Here is a 23994-nt window from a genome sequence, read left to right on the forward strand (position 1 = left end):
AGGTAGCATTTTGGAAGTAGAACTGTTCCTTCATCCTCCAGAACTTAAAACTCTGAACTTTCATACATTCATTTTCAGGAATGCATCCTGCACAAAAGCAGGGAATTATACCAGATACATAGCCCCCAGTACAGTGTTTGGTGTGTGGAAGGAAGATGGCAACATGACAGCTGCCATTATTACTCTCATCCTCATCATTGTCATCACCAAATGCCTTCTCTGTTCTTTAGAGGGGAGAGAACAGGTCACAGTGGATCAAAGGTGAATAATAAGGCACAGTCTGTACCCATAAGGAGCTCAACATCTGGATGAAGAGACAAACATTAGAAACATTATTATTAGACCATGTGACAGGAGTTTGGGGAAAGTTTGAGTTGGAACTTGAAGAATAGGAGTTCAACAGACAGGAAAAAGGGAGGTGGGCTGGAGGAAATGGCAGAGCCCCAGAACCCTTGGTGGGCAGTGGCAGAGAAGACAGCATGCTGGAGGAGGAGAGCCCACCCTTGCATGCCCGATCTCAGTTGTTCTGATGTCATCACCCTGGGGTGATGTGGGGGCTGAGCTAGTGACCATTCGGGGTCATTGTGAAGTTATAGTACTCTAATGCTCTGTCTTCTCCTTTTAGCTTTTTCTTCCTCCTCTGAGAAAGTGATCAACTTCCTCTTCTATCTCGGGACTCATGTCCTGAGTCTGAGCCCCAGGTGCTTTAAAACCACGGATGAAGCTTTAACAGCTACAGAATATCACTGGTTACAAGAATGCCATAGTTTCTTTACTTTGTGTTTTTAGCTATTTATTTTTATGTGGAAGCCTGACTTGTAGTTTTTATTCTTGTAGGCCTAAGTTGCAATGTGGCAGTTAAGTTTAATAAAATGCTCTTCTGCCAATACCATGTGTAGATAGTTAATAAATGTCCTTGAGGAATTTTGAGGAGGAGGAGGAGGATGCTGAAGATGACCATCAAGAGCCATACAGTCTTTCCTTGATTAAGCACCTACTAGGTGGCAGGAATTGGCTGTATGAGAATAAGGAGGCTGGACATGGTCCCTGGCCCCGTTGAATTTTAAATCTAGTATGAGATCAAACAAGTAATCAGTCAGCCCACCACAGTGTGATAAGGGCTATTATGGGTAGAGGTACAGAGTCCTGTGGGACACATCAGAGAAGACTAGAGGTCAGGGAGAGCTTCCTAGAAAAGGTGACAGAAACCTGATAGCCTCATGAAGGGAAGTGGGAAGGAAGTAGAGGAAATAATGCGTGGGAGGACCTACATACAGGGAAGAACGGCTGTTTGGAGAAACTGGAAGACGTTACCAACCTAGGGCATAGAGAATGTTGGGAGAAGAGGAGTTTTAACTGAAGGGCGAGCTGCAGGTGGGAGGTGGATTGAAGGAAGTCAAGAATGGTGGCACACGGGGGCGCCTGGGTGGCTCACTCAGCCCAGATCATGATCCTGGGGTCGTAGGATTATGCCATGTCAGACTCTACTCTGCACATGGGTCCTGCTTTGGATTCCCTGTCTCCCTCTCCCTTTGGCCCTGTCCCCTGCTTGCTCACGCTCTCTCTCTCTCTCTCTCTCTCTCTCTCTCTCTCTCTCTTGCTCTCTCTCAAATTAAAAAAAAAATAATGGAGGCAGATAGAAAAAGACAGACATCATATTATTTCATTTATATGTGGAAACTAAAAAACAAAATGAAAAACAGAAAAATAGACTCAGAAATGCAAGAACAAATAGATGATTGCCAGAGGGGAGTGGCTGAGCAGGGATGACTGAAATAGGTGAAGGAGATTAGGGGGTATAACTTCAACTTATAAAATAAGTCACAGGGATGAAAAATACAATGTAGGATATATAGTCAATAATATTGTACTAGCTGGGGCACCTGGGTGGGTCGGTTAAGTGTCCAACTCTTGATTTGGGCTCAGGTCATGATCTCACGTTTCATGGGATCGAGCCCCACATTGGGCTCCGTGCTGATGGCACAGAGTCTGTTTGGGATGCTCTTCCTCTCCATCTCTCTCCGCCCCTCCCCTGCTCACGCTCTCTCTCTCTCAAAATAAATAAACATTAAAAAAAAAAAAAACCACAATAATATTGTAATAGCATTGTCTGGTGACAGATGGTAACTACACTTAACCATGGTGAACATTCCGTAATGTATGTAATTGTTGACTCCCTATCTTATACGCCTGAAACTAATAGGGCATTTAGTGTCAACTCTACTTCTGTAACAATAATTAAATAATAAGTAGATAAAAGACTGGAGGCAGAGAAGTAACCAGTATTCTCAGCAGGGTGACTTTCAAAATTCCCTTCTCCCCTCCGTCCTCCAGCCCAAACATACTGACTCTTTTAGAGCCCAATACAGCTATTTGAAGAGTAAAGAAAAATCTTACTAGAAAGAAGTGTTTTGTGCAAAAAATATATATTTTTTTTTTTCTATCAGTTATACTGATGGCCCTTTAAGACCATCGTCCCTGGGTGTGACCATATGATGTTCTTTGCCGGGAAGAAACTTTGTGAGCTGTGTTCTGCAGTCTCTGTATGTCAAGTAAGAGCCGCTCCGTAGCCTGTGGCTCGGTGCTGTGTTTTGTGCATCCTCTACAGGGACCAGAGAGCTCAATGTGACACGTGGGTGAACAGTTTCTCATTTAGTGTGGCCCACTGTGCATTGCAATAATCTTGCTTTTTGCTTAAATTCCCAGCCACTCACAAAACTGTAGACACACACAAGATACAAGAGCTCAGAATAAAAGGATTCCAGTGGGGATGTTGTCTCCCACTCCCTTGATCATTTTTTTAGTAAAGACTGGGTGCCAGTCATTTCATACTTAAGCCCTTGAAATCTAGAAATGTGATTTCTACCAATTTTCACAAAATAAAAGTAAATAGTCTGGCTGTATTTGGGGTTCTTGGGCTTATGTTTACCTGATTAAATAAAAGACATTTCACTTTAAAAAAGCAAAACAAAACTGCAGGGGTGTCTGGGTGGCTCAGTCAGTTGAGCATCCGACTGTCAATTACTGTTCAGGTTGTGGTCCCAGGGTCGTGGAATCGAGCTCCGAATCAGGTTCTGCACTGAGCTTGGAGCCTTGTTAAGAGAGATTTTCTCTCTCTCTCTCTCTCTCTCTCTCTCTCTCTCTCTCTCTCTCTCTCTCTCTCTCTCTCCCCCCCCCCCCCCGCCCTATTCTTGCTTGTGTGCACGTACTTTTAAACAAACAAGGGGCACCTCAGTGGTTCAGTGGGCCCATTCCCACTACTTGCATCTGACTTAAGCATCTGACTTCGGCTCAGGTCACGATCTCGCAGTTCATGGGATCAAGCCCCACATCAGGCTTTGTGCTGACAGCTCAGAGCCTGGAACCTGCTTCCAATTCGGTGTCTCCCTCACTCTCTGCTCCTGTCCCACTCATGCTCTGTCTCTCAAAAATAAATGTTAAAAAATAATTTAAAAACAAACCAAAAAACCACAACAACTCCAAATATGAGAATTGCTGTTACAATTGAATAGATATTCATTGTATTTTATTGAGAAAAATTACGTGACTCCTCTGTACAGTACGAGATATGTGGAGAGAAAAAATAAGGTATGGCCCATCCCAACTCTCAGAGATTTACTCTACAACAGAGAGAACAAGCAGAATCAAAGTACTGATATCATCCAAGGGAGACACCAGTAACCTGTCATGTAACAGTATTTCCTGCCACAGTCAGAGTCAGCCTCAGAATCCTTTTCAACACAGCATACCAGGCAACTTTTGTAAGATAAAAATGTTTCTTCCTTTATTTAAAAAAATAATGTATAATGTATTCCCAGAACTTTAGGTATTCACCTGGCCTTTTATCTTTTTGTTTTTTACTAACTTCTCAAAGAAATAAGTCATTTTATATATGAACGTTGGAACCTGAGAGCATCTCGAGAAAGTAGAATATAGTAAAGTTCCTTTTCAAGAAGTTTCAACTTCCAGCGGTGCCTGGGTGGCTCAGTCGATTAAGCGTCTGACTCTTGATTTCAGCTCAGGTCATCAGCTCAGGGTCATGAAATCAAGCTCCAAGTTGAGCTCTGAAATGAGCGTGGAGCCTGCTTTTAAGATTCTCTCTCTCCCTCTGTCTTTGCCCCTCCCTCCCTCTCTCTAAAATAATAAGAAATAAAATAAAGAAATTGAAACTTCAAATTCAAGAAGATAAACACCTGTTTCACATATATGATTACAGAAACCCATTCCCACTACTTGCCCTATAAACATTGTGTTTTTCTTGGTTACTTCCAGGATGATTGTCCTTGGTACTTTGACTCTTTGTATAGTTTCAAGACTGTGAAGCTGCCAGCTGTCAGTGAATGGTGACCACATTTTCAGGTGTCCTGGTGCTGGAATTCCCTTCATTGCTTCTGGGCTCACCCACATTGGTAGATATCAAAGGTCTTACTGGGCCTGACCTATTTGGTGTCATGTCACTGATCATTCCACCTGTGTCTTTGACCCTCTTCTCCTTCCACATGCTTTCCACAGGTGCTGTATCCAAGGCCATAGTTTCAGTTTACATATATTGATAAATCCCAAGTATGTATAGTAAGATTTCTCTTAAACTCTGGACCCTTAATTTCAACTGTCTGTGGCACATTTCCACCAGAGTGATAAGAGCTTTATAGTCCTTACTTAATCTAAGCTTTCCGAATAACCCTTAGAAGTAAACATCCCCAGGCACACCATTCACCATTCATAAACAGTAAGCCTGAGTCTGGTACACAGGCTATCTAGAAGTTAATAGTGTACACGGACCATTCCATTTTGGCTTGAACAAAATAGAAGTCATCTCACTCCTCTCCCTAAAACTCCAGTCTTAACCTTAAATCAGTCCAGTCCACAGCAAATACCATCTTGTTCTCATATCCTTCTTCATGGTCCAGGAAGTTACAAGACTTTTTCAGTTCTATCCCTAAAATAGTTCTCAAACTGCCCCCGCTCCTGCCTCCATTTCTACTCTAACCCTTGTAGACCTTCAGCAAAGTGTTGTAATTTCTTACCTAGTAGGCATTCTTATTATTCCTCTCCCATTTTTTTCTCTTCTCTTGGGCTAGGAGAGAAAAGCTACAACAGACCGCGATTTTTCTCATATATGTTCGTTCCTTTTAGTTTATTTACTACTATACCTATCTTGGATAAAAAGCTAGGATGTGGATGAGAAAACTTTACTTTGGTGCAAGTAGAGTGTTGGGTTTTGTCTTGTTTTGTATTCTACTTAATGTTTTCACTTGTATCTTTGTAATAAAGTCTTTCGTTTCCTTGTTTTCTAGGAATGTTTACCCTTGCGGAAGTTGCTTCACTTAATGACATTCAACCAACTTACCGAATCCTGAAACCATGGTGGGACGTGTTTATGGATTACCTGGCTGTCGTTATGTTGATGGTAGCCATCTTTGCGGGAACCATGCAACTTACCAAAGATCAGGTGGTCTGCTTGCCGGTATTGCCATCTCCTGTAAATTCAAAGGCACACACCCCACCAGGAAATGCCGACGTTACCACCAATATCCCCAAGATGGAAGCAGCCACTGACCAAGACCAAGATGGGCGGACGACAAGTGACATTTCCTTTGGCACATCTGCTGTGACACCTGACATACCTCTCAGAGCCACATACCCTCACACAGATTCGACAGTTTCAAATCAGGAGACAAAGAAAGAGAAGAAGGATCCAACAGGCCGAAAAACAAACTTGGATTTTCAGCAATACGTATTTATTAATCAGATGTGTTACCATCTGGCCCTTCCGTGGTATTCTAAGTACTTTCCATACCTTGCTCTTATACATACTATTATTCTCATGGTCAGTAGTAACTTTTGGTTCAAATATCCAAAAACATGCTCAAAGGTAGAACATTTTGTTTCAATATTAGGAAAGTGCTTTGAGTCTCCGTGGACTACTAAAGCGTTGTCTGAGACAGCGTGCGAAGACTCGGAGGAAAACAAGCAGAGAATAACAGGTGCCCAGACTCTACCAAAGCATGTGTCTACCAGCAGTGATGAAGGGAGCCCCAGTGCCAGTACCCCGATGATCAACAAAACAGGCTTCAAATTTTCAGCCGAGAAGCCTGTGATCGAAGTCCCCAGCATGACCATCCTTGATAAAAAAGATGGGGAGCAGGCCAAAGCCCTGTTTGAGAAAGTAAGGAAGTTCCGTGCTCACGTGGAAGACAGTGACTTGATCTATAAGCTCTACGTGGTCCAAACATTTATCAAAACAGCCAAATTCATTTTTATCCTCTGCTATACCGCAAACTTTGTCAACGCAATCAGCTTTGAACACGTCTGCAAGCCCAAAGTGGAGCACCTGACTGGTTACGAGGTATTTGAGTGCACCCACAATATGGCTTACATGCTGAAAAAGCTTCTCATCAGTTACATATCCATTATTTGTGTTTATGGTTTTATCTGCCTCTACACTCTCTTCTGGTTATTCAGGATACCTTTAAAGGAATATTCTTTTGAAAAAGTCAGAGAAGAGAGCAGCTTCAGTGACATTCCAGATGTCAAGAATGATTTTGCGTTCCTTCTACACATGGTAGACCAATATGACCAGCTGTATTCGAAGCGCTTTGGTGTGTTCTTGTCGGAAGTCAGTGAAAATAAACTTAGGGAAATCAGTTTGAACCACGAGTGGACGTTTGAAAAACTCAGGCAGCACGTGTCCCGCAACGCCCAGGACAAGCAGGAGCTGCATCTGTTTATGCTGTCAGGCGTGCCTGATGCTGTCTTTGACCTCACAGACCTGGATGTGCTCAAACTTGAACTGATTCCGGAAGCTAAAATTCCCGCTAAGATTTCTCAGATGACTAACCTCCAAGAGCTTCACCTCTGCCACTGCCCTGCAAAAGTGGAACAGACTGCTTTTAGCTTTCTCCGAGATCACTTGAGATGCCTTCACGTGAAGTTCACCGATGTGGCAGAAATTCCTGCCTGGGTATATTTGCTCAAAAACCTTCGAGAGTTGTACTTGATAGGCAATTTGAACTCTGAAAACAATAAGATGATCGGACTCGAATCTCTCCGAGAGTTGCGGCACCTTAAGATTCTCCACGTGAAGAGTAACTTGACCAAAGTTCCCTCCAACATTACAGATGTGGCTCCGCATCTTACAAAGTTAGTCATTCACAATGACGGCACTAAACTCTTGGTACTGAACAGCCTTAAGAAAATGATGAATGTCGCCGAGCTCGAACTTCAGAACTGTGAGCTGGAGAGAATTCCCCATGCTATTTTCAGCCTCTCAAATTTGCAGGAACTGGATTTAAAATCGAATAACATACGCACAATTGAGGAGATCATCAGTTTCCAGCATTTAAAACGACTGACGTGTTTAAAATTATGGCATAATAAGATTGCCACCATTCCTCCCTCCATCACCCACGTCAAAAACTTGGAGTCACTTTATTTCTCTAACAACAAGCTCGAATCCTTACCGGTGGCAGTGTTCAGTTTACAGAAACTCAGATGCTTAGACGTGAGCTACAACAACATTTCAGCGATTCCCATAGAAATAGGATTGCTTCAGAACCTGCAGCATTTGCATATCACCGGGAACAAAGTGGACATTCTGCCAAAACAGTTGTTCAAATGTGTGAAGTTGAGGACTTTGAATCTGGGGCAAAACTGCATCACCTTCCTCCCCGAGAAGATTGGTCAGCTCTCCCAGCTCACTCAGCTGGAGCTGAAGGGCAACTGCTTGGACCGCCTGCCAGCCCAGCTGGGCCAGTGTCGCCTGCTCAAGAAAAGCGGGCTTGTTGTGGAAGACCATCTTTTTGACACCCTGCCACTCGAAGTCAAAGAAGCATTGAATCAAGACATAAATATTCCCTTCGCGAATGGGATCTGAACTGAGGTGATACGTGCACATCCGTGTGCAGGAACCACTTCCTAGATTGCAAACACTCACGTACAAGTTATTGCAAGATAATGCATTTTAGGAGTAGATACATCTTTAAAAATAAAACACAGAGAGGACGCATAGAAGGCTGATAGAAGACATAACTGAATGTTCCATGTTTGTAGTGTTTTCAGGCATTCCTTTCCAGATCTTTTCTCTTTTCTTTTTTTCTTTTGGGGAAAGGGAAGGAACGATTATAATCACTAATCTTGGTTTCTTTTTAAATTGTTTGTAACTTGGATGCTGCCGCTACTGAATGTTTACAAATTGCTTGCCTGCTAAAGTAAATGATTAAATTGGCATTTTTCTTACTCTACCACCTTTTGGGAGGTGTCTTGATTTACTTTGCTTGACCGATGCAATATTGCTTTAACTCAGACCACTTAAACACACATCGGGTCCCAACTTGTAGATTTGCTGAAATACTGATTTCCTTCCTGTTTTAATTTAAAGTGCCTCAGATAAGCACTTCTTATAATACTGGGCTAGGGCTACTGCTTCTGAGAATCCCATTTTATAGATTTTATACTCTTGGAGGCCTGGAACACGATAAAGGTGTGTAGACTTTCAGTTTGTGGGGCGGGGCGGGGCATTATTTTAAAAAAATAACAAGGAAAAGTAAAATAACATCCCCCTTACTAGTGGCTATTTTGCTATAGTCTGGAGTTTGGATTATGAAATAACATTTTTCTACCAATACTATAAGGTTGCCAATGAATAGAAAATGATTTTTGTAAAAATTAATTACAACCAGGACAAAAATTATAATGGCTTAATGATTAATACTTTTCAGTATATCAGGAGCACCTGGGTGGCACAGTTGGTTGAACGTCAGACTCTTGATTTTAGCTCAGGTCATGATCTCACGGTTCTTAGAGTCAAGCCCACATTGGGCTCCACACTGACAGCACAGAGGCTGCTTAGGATTCTCTCTCCCTCTCTCTCTCTCTGTCCCTCTCTCCCCTGAATCTCAAAATAAATAAACATTATTTTTAATCTTGAAAAAAAAAACTTTGCAATGTATGAATATTTGGACGATAACACAGAATCAAGGATCATTAATTTCTTGCCCTTTTCACTGTTGCGGGGGAAAACGGGACTTAAAGTTCATTAAATTGGAAAACTGACTTTCCCTATTGATTTCAGTGACAAGCTGTATTTCCTGTGTTTGTCTGCACCTAGGAGGGGTCATGTCCAAGGAAATGCTGGCAGAATGTACTTTTTGGATGATGGTTTTCCTTCTTTAACCTACAAAGTGTACAGAAATTCGCTGCCATCTGTTTAGGTATTGGTCAGCAGGTGTTTCTTAGCCTTTCTACAGGGGTGTTTTTTCAAGAGAAGAGGACTGTTTGACATTCCTGATAACAAAATAATGTCCTCTCTAGACAAGACTGGACTCATCTAGTAAGATACTGGAGGGGCCTGGCTGGCTCAGACAGAAGAGCATGTGACTCTTGATCTCGAGGTCGTGAGTTCAAGCCCCACTTTGGATATAGAGATTACTAAAAATAAATGAACTTAAAAAGAAACTGGACATTCTCTTGTCACACTTTAGCGTGAATTGAAGGATTTTGCAGAGAATGTGAAAATATGGACTCACATCCTTGCTTTTCCTCCCCAAACTGGTCTCAGAGTACTGGCCCGTTGCAAGTGGTGATGAATCTTTGTTGGCTGTAGACTTACAAATACTCTGGGAAGTGTTACCACTAATAGAGAAAGCCTTGTCCTCTCTGGCTGCCTTAGGAACTGACCCTATCTCCAGCATCCCAGCCACTGTCTCTCTTCCTAAAAGACAAGTGTATAAAATCCCTGGTTCAGAAAATCAAAGGACAAGGGCAAATTTGGGATATATAAGCCATTTGTCTTCCATATACGCACCTTTGATTTCTCTACTATGCACCTAGCCAGCCCAGGGAACTGGGAATTCACTGCTGGAACGAGTCAAAGTCCCTGGCTACTGCAGCTTTTTAGCAAAGTGAGGAAGAGAATACTAATAATGCCAGTTATACAAATGATTAATTATAATTGTAATCTAGAAGGTGTGCAGAATCTACGTGAATGAATTACGGCTAGGAGAGGTAACACTTAAAGAGGAGCTTCAGGGAGGTTTTGTACCCATGAACTCTGCCTGTAAACAGACGTTTCCTTCCCACCGGCCACATAGGGCACTATCCTCCCTGCATAGTAATGCCACCAGCAGACTATAGGCACAGCATTTTTAGAAGGATGCCTCATAATTTTGCTTGTGAGGTGAACAGGCCAGATCTCAACGATCCTTGCTTTATGGACTAGGAAACTTGCTTTCCTTTCTTAAAACAAGTGTATGTTATTTTGAAGGTCATAAATGGCAAGACACCCCCTGGTCACCGTGCTCTGCAGAGAGGTCTTCTGTAGGAACCAGTCTGTGACACTCCCAAGCTTGACAGCTGGCCCTGGCCCATGGGTACCCGTTTCCTAATCAATACTTGAGGTTCAGTCGCTTAGAACTGATTGGTGTTACATGCCTTCAAACATACCCAAACTTCTATTGACTTTATCAGCCCTTAATGATTTCCTTGAACTCTGAAGAGTTCATGGTCCATTGATTTAAGTGCCTCATTCCTTGCCACTGTTTGCACGTAGCAATATTTTAAGAGAGGTTTCCCAAGAAATGCTGATTCATCTTGCAAACTTTAAATATACAGGATCTTGGAGTCTCAACAAAACAACAAATGAGATGATGAAATATACTGTCAGTCCATGTGTCTTCACAAATTTACGTTGCCACCGCATGTACCAGACATGGGAGAAAAACAAGTTAGAATGTACGACTTTTGGCTTACCAGTATTTTCATTTCTTTTTCCAAAGCCCCTTGAGCACCATTTGGAGAGAATTCATTTAAAGAAACTTTCAATATTCCATGTCTGTGTGAGTCCCACAAAGTCTGAGGTTTACTAGTGCCTGTTTGACCCCCCTCCCCCCACTTTCAGTTGGCTCAACAGAGAAAACTGGCTTTTTGGGGGATTCAGAATGAGCTGAAATTGTCACAGGGACCTCAGTCTTTGTAGTGAAGATTTCGCAATTTAATAATAGGTAGAAAGAGTTCATTCTGTAAAAGTCCTGGCCCACAGTTCCTGCCCATTTGACATTTTTCATAGATAAAGGGAAAAGTCTTACATTTTATTGCTAGCACTTTCTCTGACTGCCCCCTCTGAACTCAGAGGCAACCAGCAACTAAACCCGAAGTTGCTGATGGCAGTGAACTCCAAAGTGCCCTTGATACCCACGCCCAGTAGCTGTTTCCATTCACCTTGCTGAATAAAAGCCAGAGTGCTGGCCTCTCACTAGGATTTCTGGCACCACTTGGCCAGTAATTCATTACAATAAAATGGTCTCTTTATCAACTGAATCCCCAAACAAAGCCTGAACTAACAAAAAGCGCTTTTCATGGAAAGAAGAAGGAGGGGGTGAACTTTGGAAAACAGTTTTCAAATGTCCTCTAACTTGTGACTGACACAAGAAGTGGTCCCATCTGGTCCTGGCCAGCTGTGGCTCTCCCAGGACAACCCTACCAGGTATTCGGAGTAGTGTCTGCTTGGGGGGCTTGGTGGGTGGGGAGACAACAGCAGGGCCACAGACCATCGCCTTTCAAGTCTGGTATAGCCTGAGGTGACCACCATGTCGCAGCTATCAGGGGAATAATAAGCTCCTTGGTTCACAAATCTTCCAACTCCAAAGAATAGCAACGTAAACATTGTCACAGGTAAGCATAGTCTTTCTCGTGGAATGCACAAGATTTTTTGCAGTCAATTTTTTGCAGGGTTTCGTCTCAGACTCAGGACCCACACCCGCACCTCTGAGGGTTGAAATGGCCTAGCCCCACCTGCTGTTCCTATAATCAGTCCTTTCCCTACTACTAAGATTCCAGGCTCTGGATTGACAGTGGCTGGATTTGAATCCTGACTCTGCCTCAGCTGTATGACCGCAGCAGGCTACTTAACCTCTCTAAGCCTCAATTTCTTTATCTGTAAATGGGAATAATAATACTGCCTCCCAACGGTGCTTTTTGTAAAGAGTGAATGAGGTGATTCGTTTAAGGTGCTGTGCCTGCCAGATAGTAAGTACTCAATAACGATTACTGTTACTGATGGAGGAACATGGGGCAAGCTGAGGGCAAAGTACATGCTAACAGCACCCCCGCTACCTTGTATGATATTCCATACATACACTCCCACTACCCCAAAACAGGAAAGAACAAAAAAAACAAATAGGAGTCTCTACCAGTTTACAAGAACAAGACAATCCCGTCAATGGCCTAAAGTCCAGGAACTCCCTACTGTCTTAATTCTTTGCTAGAGGGAAAAACAACCTTAGCCTGACAATAGCTAGGCCTGCAGTAAGTCTTTAGCATGTGAAAGCCTCTTTGGAAACTCCCTCTAGACTTTATCTCTCCCAACTCCTTAAACCGGTCACCAGCCCCCACCCCACCCCCACCCTTGCCTCACAGCTCTTCCTGCCCTCGGGTCCTGTCCCTGTGCTTTAATAAAATCACCTTTTGCACCAACGACGTCTTCAAGAATTCTTTCTTGGCCATCAGCTACGAACCCCACCATCACCCCCAAAACTGCATCATTACCATTATTTTTATCCCCAACCGTCACAAAAGACTGTTAGTGTCCCCTAATACGCATTCTCTCCTTCCCTTCCTTGGTATGGAATTTTCAGTGGACACCGGGAACACAGCATAAAATATGTACAAAATAAAATATTTCCCAACCTTACTTGGGGCTGGCTGTGGCCATGTGACTAAATTCTAGCCAAAAGAGTGGGAGTGGAAAGGGAATGTGCACTTTCTGGATTGAGCCCTTTAAGGGAAGGGCCTGCCATCCCTTTCCCCATTGCTTCTGGTTAAACTGCAGATTTTAGAAGGGAGTCCAGTGTAGACTGCAGACCCAGGGAAACAAAGCAGGCATGGGCCTGCAACAGAAGACTGGGTGGGCCTGACAAATTCAGAGAGCAGGATTACATAAAGGAGGAGTAAATTCTGTCTTGTGGAGGCCTCTGTGCATTAGGGGGCTCTCATACATGCAAGTCCCAGAGACTTTGCTGCTCAAGCTGCTGTGCAAGGAGCTTCTCAGAAATGCTGAATCTCAGATCCTTTACCCAGACCAATGGAATCAAAATCTATATTTTAACAAAGTAATATGTAGGTGATTTATAGGCATGTCAAAACTTGAGAAGCATTGTCCGAAGTAGCACACCTATCAAAAACGAGTTGGCTGGCCATCATCAGGAGCTGGGAAGAGGTTGGTGCCGATGACTAGTGTTTTTTCCACCATTGGGCTCTGCCTCTCCCTTCAGCCTGCCGCTGGGCTCTCACTGGGGAGGAAACCAGAGTTGGGCTGATGCTTGTGGCTTATGCCAACTTCCATGCTTCCCCTTTGCTCCTGCTGGCAACCATACCATTCCTATCACTATGGCAACCATAGGAAGGCAGTGTGTAGTCCTACTATTGTTGACTGCTTGAAGAGATGGTGGAGGAGTCTGAAGTTTCGAAGGTCCTATAACTGCTCTAATGACCTATGTGTCCATGTTCAGGCCATGGACACTCTTCACAAGCCCAGGTGGCTAAACAACCCCATTCCATTGTTTCACCTTCAGACTGCGTCTGGGTTAGCTGCTTAAAGCTCACTCAACCGTGGGATAACCTGCTCATTTGAGCCTTTCCAGAATGTCCCTGGGGAACTGCCAAATAGCCTGGCATGGAAATTGGCTGGAGTCATTTCAGGGGAAGACCCGCCCAAAGGAATCACCCAGGTGTTAAGCCAAGTTGTGTGTATACTGTAGAGAAATCTGTGTTTTCAATTTGCCAGTGGGAAGCTATAATTCAATAGTAGCCACATAATTCAGTACTTTGAAATGAAATACTGCCTGGATGGAAACCTCTTCAAGATGTATCTCCCAGGGTTTAACCCCAATCTTTCCTATGACTTAGGCCTGCCGGCTCTTTATCTGCTTTGGTTGTGGTGGGAACAGCTGGTCACCATCCAGACGACAATCCTTCATCGTCTTGAAGATGGTGATTCAATCACTCATCAGCTTCTTTTCACCAGGATGTTTTGAAGATTATGTCAGCATGGTGCTCAGAGCTCCCTGGAGATAAACGGTGAGCAAACACAGCCTGCTATTAATTTATCATCACACTAGGCAAACAATTTAGCCCAAGTCCATTTTTTCATTCCTGCCCAAGAAGTAGCTGATGCATATTCAAGATGACGCCTTCCACTTATCAGTTCTATGTAACTGCTATTATCTAGGGGATTATGTGTTTCAGGTTTCCATTTCTGAAGGTGAAAGAACACCTTTGAACGTGGATTGAGCAATATAAGTAGCAATAGCAGCTCAGACTGTATACTAGATGGGCACTTGACTGACTGACTTGTTCCAGCAAACCTGGGTGGTATGAATTATCCCCATTTGACACATGAGGGAACTGTGAGTTAGACAATCCGCCTGAGGCCACCTAGCCAACAGGAGACCAGGGCACTGTTAAATCAGAGGATGTGCCTAGCTTATCTTGTTCAATCCTCACCAGACCAGGAAGAGAAAACCATTGTCCCCAGTGATGAGAAAACAGATTCAGGCAAGCTAACCTGTCTCTGGTTCCACATTGTAGGGAGCAGACACTAGCCGCAGACTCAAGTGTGTCTACAACCAGAGTCACGCTCTCCCACCAAACGACACGGCAGATGTCTGGTGCTCTGTCAGCAATTCAGAAAGAGGTTGTGAAAGCTGTGTTGACATCTGGTTGTATAAATCCGCCCCAAGCCAAGGCTTTTCTTCATTCTTTAGTAATAGGAGTTTTTGATGTGTCTCAGCATCTGTCCTTAGCGTTACGACTTGTTTCCTCTGGTAGGCTGTCTGACAGTCATGAAAAGGCAATCCACCCAAGGTAATGTAATTATTTTCCCCTCACTAAATGTTCAAGGCATGGCCGTCTTTACTCATGGTCATTTACTCCGAAATGAGAAAGCTCTGTCTGGACTATTTGATGCAGAGTAAATGTGGTGAAGAGTGACATTCAACAGGTCCAGAAAGGTGGGTGCAGGAAAACACTGTAACATTTGCTGGGCCCTCCAGGCAGATGTGACTTTTCTTTCCAGCATGGCATTTGAGACAGATTCTCAAGCTGTTACCAACCCGGGCGGCACCGGCGCCTGCGTTGTCCTGACCTTTATTTTTACTGGATCTCTTTCTTCTTCTGTTGACGGTCCCTGCACTCCACCATCTGGGCTAGGACAAGAATCAGATATTTGTGGTCCCTGGGGAGAAAGAACCAGTTTTACTGGAAGAAACTGCTTAGAAGAAAGAAAGAATGTATAAAGTTGAGGAAGCTAACATTCCCACCCCTGCTGGTACCTTTGTAACCCATCCCGCTTCAGATTTACCTTTCAAAGCCTCTAGAATGTTTTGATTTGGGGTTTTTTTTGTTTTTTTTGTTTTTTGTTTTTGGCATTTCTTATCCTTTGTGATTGTTCCTTATCCGTTGTAATTTGTTCTAATATCTTACCTAAAGTGAGCTCAGTTTCCTGGGAGTAAATTTTTTTTTAAGTTGACTTAGGTGTTTTGAGAGAAACAAAATAAGCAGGGTAGGGGCAGAGAGAGAGAGAGAGAGAGAGAGAGAGAGAATCCCAAGCAGGCTCTGTGCTGTCAACACAGAGCCCCATGCAGGCTCAAACTCACCAACCATGAGATCGTGACCTGAGCCTAAGTGGGACGCTTAACCGACTGAGCCACCCAGGCGCCCCCGGAGTTAATTTTAACCAAAACGTGAATTGTCATTTGAAAAACACTTATGTGTGTCATGTATCTCTGACTCCTTGTAAAAGTGAGTAGAACTTTTACAATATAACACAAGTAATACACAGACAACATAAGCAGAAAAATCTTGTCATTCACGACGACTAAAATTAATCTCGATTAGACCAAAATTTTCTTGGTCGGGAGTGACCAAGAAAGTATGCAGATGGAGCAATAAGAAGGAGGTCAGAGGAGGCGGAAATAGGTGGGGATGTTTTAAAATATTGTCAACAGTTATTCTATTATTTACAGAATAAAATTAGCCCAATGACACATTCTAAGTATGGCCTCAGTTCTTCCACCAGCCGGAGCTGAAGACGGGGTAAATAACACGTGTGCTTGGTTGCCATGAATCAGGCCCCATGTAGTCGCTTTGGGGAAGATTGCAAGAGGTTGTAAGTTAACTACTCGCACTGAGTTCTTAGTTGCTAGAACTTAGTTGCTTTCCTGGTTGTATGAAATTAAATTAATTCGTGGCCTCAGACGTAAGTCCCTGTTTGTAAATAGAGCCTTCTGCCAATAGTTCAGCCACTTGCTCTTTGTCACTGGAACTGAGGGAATGCAGTGTGGTGGTCAGGGTTCCAGCCTGCAACCTAACAGACAAGTCACTTAACATGGGTGTGCTTTTGCTTTCTCATCTGTGAAATGGGGTTAATGATAGTATTTCCTTCGTGGCATTGTGTGGATTCAGTAAGTTAACACGTATGAAGCACCTAGAACAGGATTAAGCATGTTGAGGGCTTCATACATTTTAATGGTTTTCATTAATAAAGTTTCTAAAACATTTGGAGGATATATCCATAAGCAAAAAAAAAAAAAAAAAATCTGGAAAATAAAGCTATAATGTAATATTATGGTAGAGCTAGGAAAATGGACACTGACCGATTATGAACGAATTGTGTCTTTCTCTCCTTTCAAAAGTCAGCAAAGACAAGTCACAGGGTACTTAATGCCTTACAAGCAGCTTTTCATACATTTATTCACTTGTTTATTTTGCTCAGCAAATCAAAGTAACCAGACTCTGTATCATTAGGAACCCTCTTTGGTTGGTTGTGAATGTTTCTAAGTAGTTCTCTAAACTTGGGTCAGACCCTGTGACCCATCTGGCCAAAGGCCGGAAGACAAATTTCCGAAGAACGGCAATAAAGGACTGTGTCTTGAGCTAGTTTTTTGGGTCCTCAATAAGGAATGCTGACTATTTTAGTTACATAAGGATAAGGAATTGGTTGCTGATATAAGGGAGGAAAAAAAAATTGTTTTCCCTCTACCCATCTTAGGTTCATAGACCCAGCCCTGTAAATTAGACTGACAAGACATTAGCAAGAGGAAATCAAACAGAAGTTTATTAACAAGTGCGTGATGCATATACAAGGGAGCACCCAGAGAGGAGTCATTCAAAGGCGTGGTATAGCATTTTTTACAATTCTACCTACAGTGTTAGGTTAGTTTCAGGTGTACAATATAGTGATTCAGCAATTCCATATGTTGCTCAGTACTCATCATGATATGCATACTCTTAATCCCCATCACCTATTTCACCCATCCCCCCACTCCCCTCCCATCTGGTAACCATCAGTTCTCTATACTTTAGAATCTGTTGTGGGTTTGTTGTTGTTGTTGTTGTTGTTGTTGTTGTTGTTGTTGTTGTTTTAAAGTAAGCTATACCCCCAATGTGGGGTTTGAACTCCTGACCCAGAGATCAAGAGTTGCATGTTCTACCAACTGAGCCAGCCAGCTGCCCCTTTGTCTCTCTTTTTTCTTTTATATATAAAGCCTTGTTTTTTTATTATTTTTTAAGTAGGCTCCATGCCCAGCATGGCACCCAACGCAGGGCTTGAACCCACAACCCTAAGATCAAGACCCTAGTTAAGATCAAGAGTTGGACACTCAATCAACTGCCCCACTGTGTCTCTTTTGTTCATTTGTTTTGTTTCTTAAATTCCACATATGACTGAAATCACATGGTACTTCTTTGTCTCTGACTTATTTCACTTAGCATTATATCCTCTACGTCTATCCACATTGTTGCAAATGGCAAGATTTCATTCTTTTTTTATGGCTAATATTCCATATATATATATATATATATATATATATATATATACACACACACACACACACACACATACATGCCACAACTTCTTTATCCATTCATCTATTGATGTACATGTGGGTTGCTTCCATAGTTTGGCTATTGTAAATAATGCTGCAATAAACATAGGAGTGCATATGTCTTTTCAAATTAGTGTTTTCGTATTCTTTGGGTAAATACCCAGTAGTGGAATTACTGGATCATACAGTAATTTTTAATTTTTTGAGAAACTTCCATATTGTTTTCCACAGTTGGCTCCCACCAAGAGTGCACAAGTGTTCCTTTTTTTCCACATCCTCTCCAATACTTATCATTTCTTGAGTTTTTTATTTTAGCCATTCTGACAGGTATGAGGTAATATCTCACTGTGGTTTTGATTTGCATTTCCCTGATAATGAGTGATATAGAGCATCTTTTCATGTGTCTATTGGCCATCTGTGTGTCTTCTTTAGAGAAATGTATGCTCATGTCTTCTGCTCATTTTTAAATTATATTATTTGGGTTTCTTTGGTGTGTGTTGTATGAGCTCTTTATATATTTTGGAATATTAACCCCTTATTGGATATGTCTGTCATTTGCAAATATCATCTCCCATTCAGTAGGTTGTCTTTGTTTTGTTGGTTGCATAGCATTTTAGCAAAAGAACAATACATGTTTAGTGAAATCTTAAGAAAAAAAAGGGCTTCGAGTTTCTAGGAGCGACAAATTGTAGGAAGGCAAATATATGGGGAAATTAATGGTAGATAAAGGCTAGTTTTAGCAAAGATTGTTTTGTAGATTTCTCTGGTGCTATCTCTGAGCTGGTAAGGTCTAGGGTCATCTCCAGTGGTGAATTTCTGTCCTCCTGGTAGAGAAAAGAGACGGGACACCTTTGCAAATTTACATCCTACTTTTAGGCAAATAGGGGTGGGCAGAGAGCTTTTTTTGTATCTTTTTCTTCTCAGTCGCCTTCAGCTCAAAATTATCCTTATGCCAAAGTGGCATATTTGAGGATGGCATATTCTAGTACCCTTCACTGTGCTGATCATCATTCTGCATTTCTTTTTCATTAACTTGAAACTTTCATTAAGACTGGTCATTGGGGCTAAACATGTTCAAATTTTTATAATCTATTCAAGAAGATAAAAAATTATGATCACAGGGGTTCCTGGGTGGCTCAGTTGTTTACGCGTCCAACTTTGGCTCAGGTCAATATCTCATAGTTTGTGGGTTCAAGCCCTATGTCAGGCTCTGTGCTGAGAGCGTAGAGCCTGGAGCCCACTTTGAGTTCTCTGTCTCCCTCTCTGCTCCTCCCCCATTCACACACACACTCTCTCTCTTTCCCTCTCTCTCTCTCTCTATCTCTCTCAAAAATAAATAAACATTAAAAAAAATTATCATCAGAAATAGTTGGCCGATGCTTCCTTCAAAGGATTTTTAAAATACCTGATCCATGAAATACCAGATTTACAGAACAGATGACTAAGGGGGTGATCATTCACAAAACACAAAGAATCTTTCCTTCTGTTCATCAGAGTTAGCGCCTCTGGAACTCAGAAAAAGAAGCGGGTTATACGTAATGTTTAGAAAATGCATCTGTTGCTGATAGCAAAGCACATTTGCACTTTAAACAGAATGCTCATTTAAAAAGTACTCTCTGTCCAGGCTTGCATTGAGCATCTTTGTCTATTCATCTACTCCTCTGCCAACTAAAGAATAAAACGAAGTGAATGGAGGTTTTACAAGAAAACACAAAAGGCAGTGTTTCCGTTGCTTTTTTAACTCTGCTAGTCCCAGCCCATGATGATGAGGTGTAAAGTGTTATCTGAGAACCTGTGAGATCTCAGCCTTACTTGAAGATTCAGCTCAATTTGTTACATTTATTTATTTTTGAGAGAGAACGTGGGAGAGGGGCAGATAGAGAGAAGGCTCCAGGCTGTCAGTGCAGAGCCCATCACAGGCTTGAACTCATGAACCAAGAGATCATGCCCTGAGCCAAAACCAAGAGTCAGAAGCTCAACCGACTGAGCCACCCAGGTGCCCCAATTTCTTACATTTGAAAGACTAGGAACCAATCACAAGGTATGCAGGGCTTAATCCAGTGGACTTTTAACCCTTTCATTATGCCAAAGATCCGCCCTCTACTACACTAAAGGGATTTAAAGATCCCCTTTAAACTTCGGCTATACTAACAAAGAATAGGGGTGAGAATGGGGGGCGGGGTACACAATAACTGCTCAGGCCAGGTCATCTGTTTCTGTAAGAAATAATCCAGCTCTTGCCCTATAGAAGCTGGGCAATGTGTTAAGTTCTGGGGCAAATCAGATGTACTTAATCCCTATCAAGAAAGAATTCAGGGGCACCTGAGTGGCTCAGTTGGTTGAGCACCTGACTTCAGCTCAGGTCACGATCTTACGGTTCCTGAGTTTGAGCCTCGTTCGAGCCCTGTTCGAGCCCTGAAGTGGGCTCAGGACCAATACTGTCAGGACAGAGCCCACTTTGGATCCTTTGTGCCCTGCTTCTCTCTGCCCCTCCTCTCTCTCTCTCTTTCAAAAATAAACATTAAAAAAAAAAAAAAAAAAAAAAAAGGGCTGCCTGGGTGGCTCAGTCAGTTTAGTGTCTGACTTTGGCTCAGGCCATGGGCTCACAGTTTGAGTCCGAGTGTCACGTTAGGCTCTCTGCTGTTGGCACAGAGGCCACTTCAGATCCTCTGTCTCCCTCTGTGCCCCTCTCCTTCTCACGCTTGATCTCTCTCAAAAATAAATAAGCATTTAAAAAACTAATAAATTTTAAAAAAGAGGGGCGCCTGGGTGGCTCAGTCGGTTAAGTGGCCAGCTTCGGCTCAGGTCATGATCTCGCGGTCCGTGAGTTCAAGCCCCGCGTCGGGCTCTGTGCTGACAGCTCAGAGCCTGGAGCCTGTTTCAGATTCTGTGTCTCCCTCTCTCTCTGCTCCTCCCCTGTTCATGCTCTGTCTCTCTCTGTCTCAAAAATAAATAAACGTTAAAAAAAAATTTTTTTTTAAATAAAAATAAAAAAAGAATTCAGCCCACACTTTATTCTCTGTTCTTGCCCCACCGTCTGCCCCCATGTTTGCCCTGCACCGTCCCACAGAGGTGCAGCTCCCAAAGAACAGGACAAGTCCTCAAAGAAGCCAAGGCCTTCTCATCAGCTGCAGTCTCCCCCACCCTTTCATTTCTTGCTGCCCCTCCCTGCTTTCCCCTGTACCCACATGTTGGCATTAAAGGACACAGCTTGTACTTGTTAGCTCTCTCTTATGTAGTCTTCTAAATGTCCTGAAGTCTTTTTTTCTGATTACAAAAGTTAGCACATGTTCATTGTTACATAAAAGTCAAATATGACAGAAATGCATGTCCTCTGAAAACATATCACTCCGTCCCTCCAAACTGCAGACTTTCCTTTAAACTTCAAGTAATAGTCAAAGTCTTTCAATAGCCCTCTGATTTGCATACATCTTCCCCTCTCTGACCCTTTATCCTTCATCTGGCCCTCTTTACTGTGCTCCAGCATTACCGCATTCAGCTTGCCTGCACTCCAGGACCTTTGCACCAGCCCCTCCTTTTGCTGCAGCGCTCTCCCCGCCATACCCACATGGCTCTGTCTTATCAGCTTGGGCTGCCATAACAAAATACCACAGACTGGGTGGCTTCAACAACAGAAATGGATTTTCTCACAGTTCTGGAGGATTTAAGTGCAAGATCAAGGTTGCAGCCGATATGGTTTCTAGTGAGAATTGTCTTCCTGGCTTGCTATGTCCTTACCTGGCCTTTCCTCGGCACATGCTCACAACCTCATTTAACTTTAGCTACTTCCTTAGAAGTCCCATCTTCAAACATAGCCACAGTGGGGGAGAGGGCTTCCCCACATGAATTTTGGGAAGACACAAACATTCAATCCATAACCACTTCCTTCTTCCATTCCTGTTTACACATCACCTTATCAGAGAGGCCTTCTGTGGCCTGCTCTTAAAAAAAACAGATTTAGGGGCACCTGGGTGGCTCAGTTGGTTAAGTGTCCAACTCTTGATTTCAGCTGGGGTCCCCATCTCACGGTTCGTGGGATGGAGCCCCACGACGGGCTCTGTGCTGGCAGTGCAGAGCCTGCTTGGGATTCTTTCTCTCCACTCTTCCCTCACTCATATGTTCTCTATCTCTAAATAGATAAATAAATAGATAGATAAATAAATATTTAGAAAAAACAACACACAGATTGATTATTTCTCACAATTCCATGGGTCAGCTGGGGTCACTGGGGTCATCCAAGAGCTGCAGTCATCTGACTGAGACCAAAGGGTGTGGGGTTGCCTTACCCACCTGCCTGGACCTCAGTGCTGCTGTTAGAGAGTCTATCTCTTCAGAGAAATCTCATTCTTTTACAGTCTAGTCCAGCATGAATGCTTCAAAAAGTCAAGAATGGAGGCTTCAGGGCTCCTAAGGGCCTGGGTTCCTGATGAACAAGTCAGGAATAGCAGAGTCCATCACAAGGGGATGTGGACACTCAACAGTATGACTTGTCAGGTGCCTGCAACGATCTGCCACGTGATCCTACTTTAAGTTGCTACTCCACTCATACTTTTTTCTTTTTTCTTTTCTTTTTTCTTTTTCTTTTTTTTTGAGAGAGAGACAGAGTGCAAGCAAGGGAGGAGCAGAGAGAGGGAGACACAGAATCTGAAGCAGGCTCCAGGCTCTGAGCTGTCAGCACTGAGCCCAACATGGGGCTCAAACCACAAACCGTGAGATCATGACCTGAGCCGAAGTCGGACGCTCAACCAACTGAGCCATCCAGGTGCCCCTCATTGCTCCCACTTTATAGATGAGGAGAGAGAGGCCTAGACAATGGAGAGTTGCTTGCCTGAGGTCACATGGCTGATAAGAAGAGAGCTTCTGACTTGGCAGGCCAGGCTTTCCACCAGCTATGGTGCAACCTTCCTGGGGGCATTCAGAAATGCACCCTCTGCCTCTTGTATTTCCCTTCCCAGGGCTTTGGGCTTGAGAAGCTCTGTTGGGTAAGTAGTTGCAGTTTTCCAACTGGCTACAAGCCATGGGGTCTACAGGCCAGAAGCAGCATTATCTCTTTGAAGTCTTCCTGTGGAGGCCAAAACCTAAAGGTCTCAATGACCCAGAGACATGAAGACACTAAAAGGTAAGGGTGTCAGGATCTATCTCTGTGGACCTTGCCCTGGACTGCACTGCACTGTTGGTGTAAAGTTAAACTTTAAATCCGCGTGTCTAACCGGTGGTTGCCAGGTCATTCTGGTCTGGATGAGCCTTGCTTTAGCCCAGAGGGAACAGAACACACGCTCCTTTCAAGCTTTGAGCTGCTATTCCACTCAGAGAATGTCTAGTGAATGAGTGTATGTTCATATCAAAGGGAAATGGCACCAGATGGAGAAAGTACTCAAGTCGGTACATTTGAAATGTTTTGTGGTACTTTTAGGGGGTGGAGAGGAAGGTTTGTCTCCTTTAAGAAAAGCCCCTTGAGAGATAGCTTGCAGATTGTTAGCTAGAAGCAAGTTTGTGGTTACTGTAAAAGCAGTCATTTTCATGCTTATTTTATTTTAGAGAGAGAGATGGTGAGTGAGCAGGGGAGAGGGGCAGAAAGAGAGAGAGGATCTCAAACAGGCTCTGCACTCAGCTCAGTGTGGAGCCGGACGTGAGGCCAGTCTCACCACTGCGAGCTTGTGGCCTGGGCCAAAATCAAAAGCCACTTGCTCAACCAACCGAACCACCCAGGCACTCTAAAAGCAGTCATTTTTAAAATAGAAAGTTTTTGACGGGGTGTCTGGGTAGCTCAGTCGATTAAGCATCTGACTTCAGCTCAGGTCATGATCTCACCATTAGTGAATTTAAGCCCCACATGGGGTTCTGTGCTGACAGCTCAGAGCCTGGAGCCTGCTTTGGATTCTGTGTCTTCCCCTCTCTCTGCCCCTCCCCTGCTCACACTCTGTCTCTGTCTCTCAAAAATAAATGTTAAATTTTTTAAAAAAGAAAGAAAGAAAGTTTTCGGGGCACCTGGCTCAGTTGGTTAAGCATCTAACTCTTGATGTCAGCTCAGGTCTTGATCTCAATGTCTTGATTTCAAGGTTGTGGCTTCAAGCCCTGGGTTGGGCTCTGTGCTGGGAGTAAAGCCTACTTAAAA

General features: G+C 43.2%; 1 protein-coding gene across 2 annotated transcripts in view; it reads left to right on the plus strand.

Annotated features, from left to right (window-relative positions):
- Positions 1–8243, plus strand: part of LRRC8D (leucine rich repeat containing 8 VRAC subunit D) — a 122471-nt gene extending 114228 nt beyond the window's left edge. For both annotated transcript variants that reach the window (XM_042997815.1, XM_042997816.1), the window contains exon 3: positions 5298–8243. In XM_042997815.1, coding sequence (XP_042853749.1) covers positions 5300–7876 — 2577 coding nt within the window. In that variant the 5' untranslated portion in view covers positions 5298–5299 and the 3' untranslated portion in view covers positions 7877–8243. The remainder of the gene's footprint in view (positions 1–5297) is intronic.
- The last annotated feature ends 15751 nt before the right edge of the window (positions 8244–23994 follow it).

The sequence above is a fragment of the Panthera tigris genome, chromosome C1, assembly GCF_018350195.1.
Source record: "Panthera tigris isolate Pti1 chromosome C1, P.tigris_Pti1_mat1.1, whole genome shotgun sequence".
Classification (NCBI taxonomy): domain Eukaryota; kingdom Metazoa; phylum Chordata; class Mammalia; order Carnivora; family Felidae; genus Panthera; species Panthera tigris.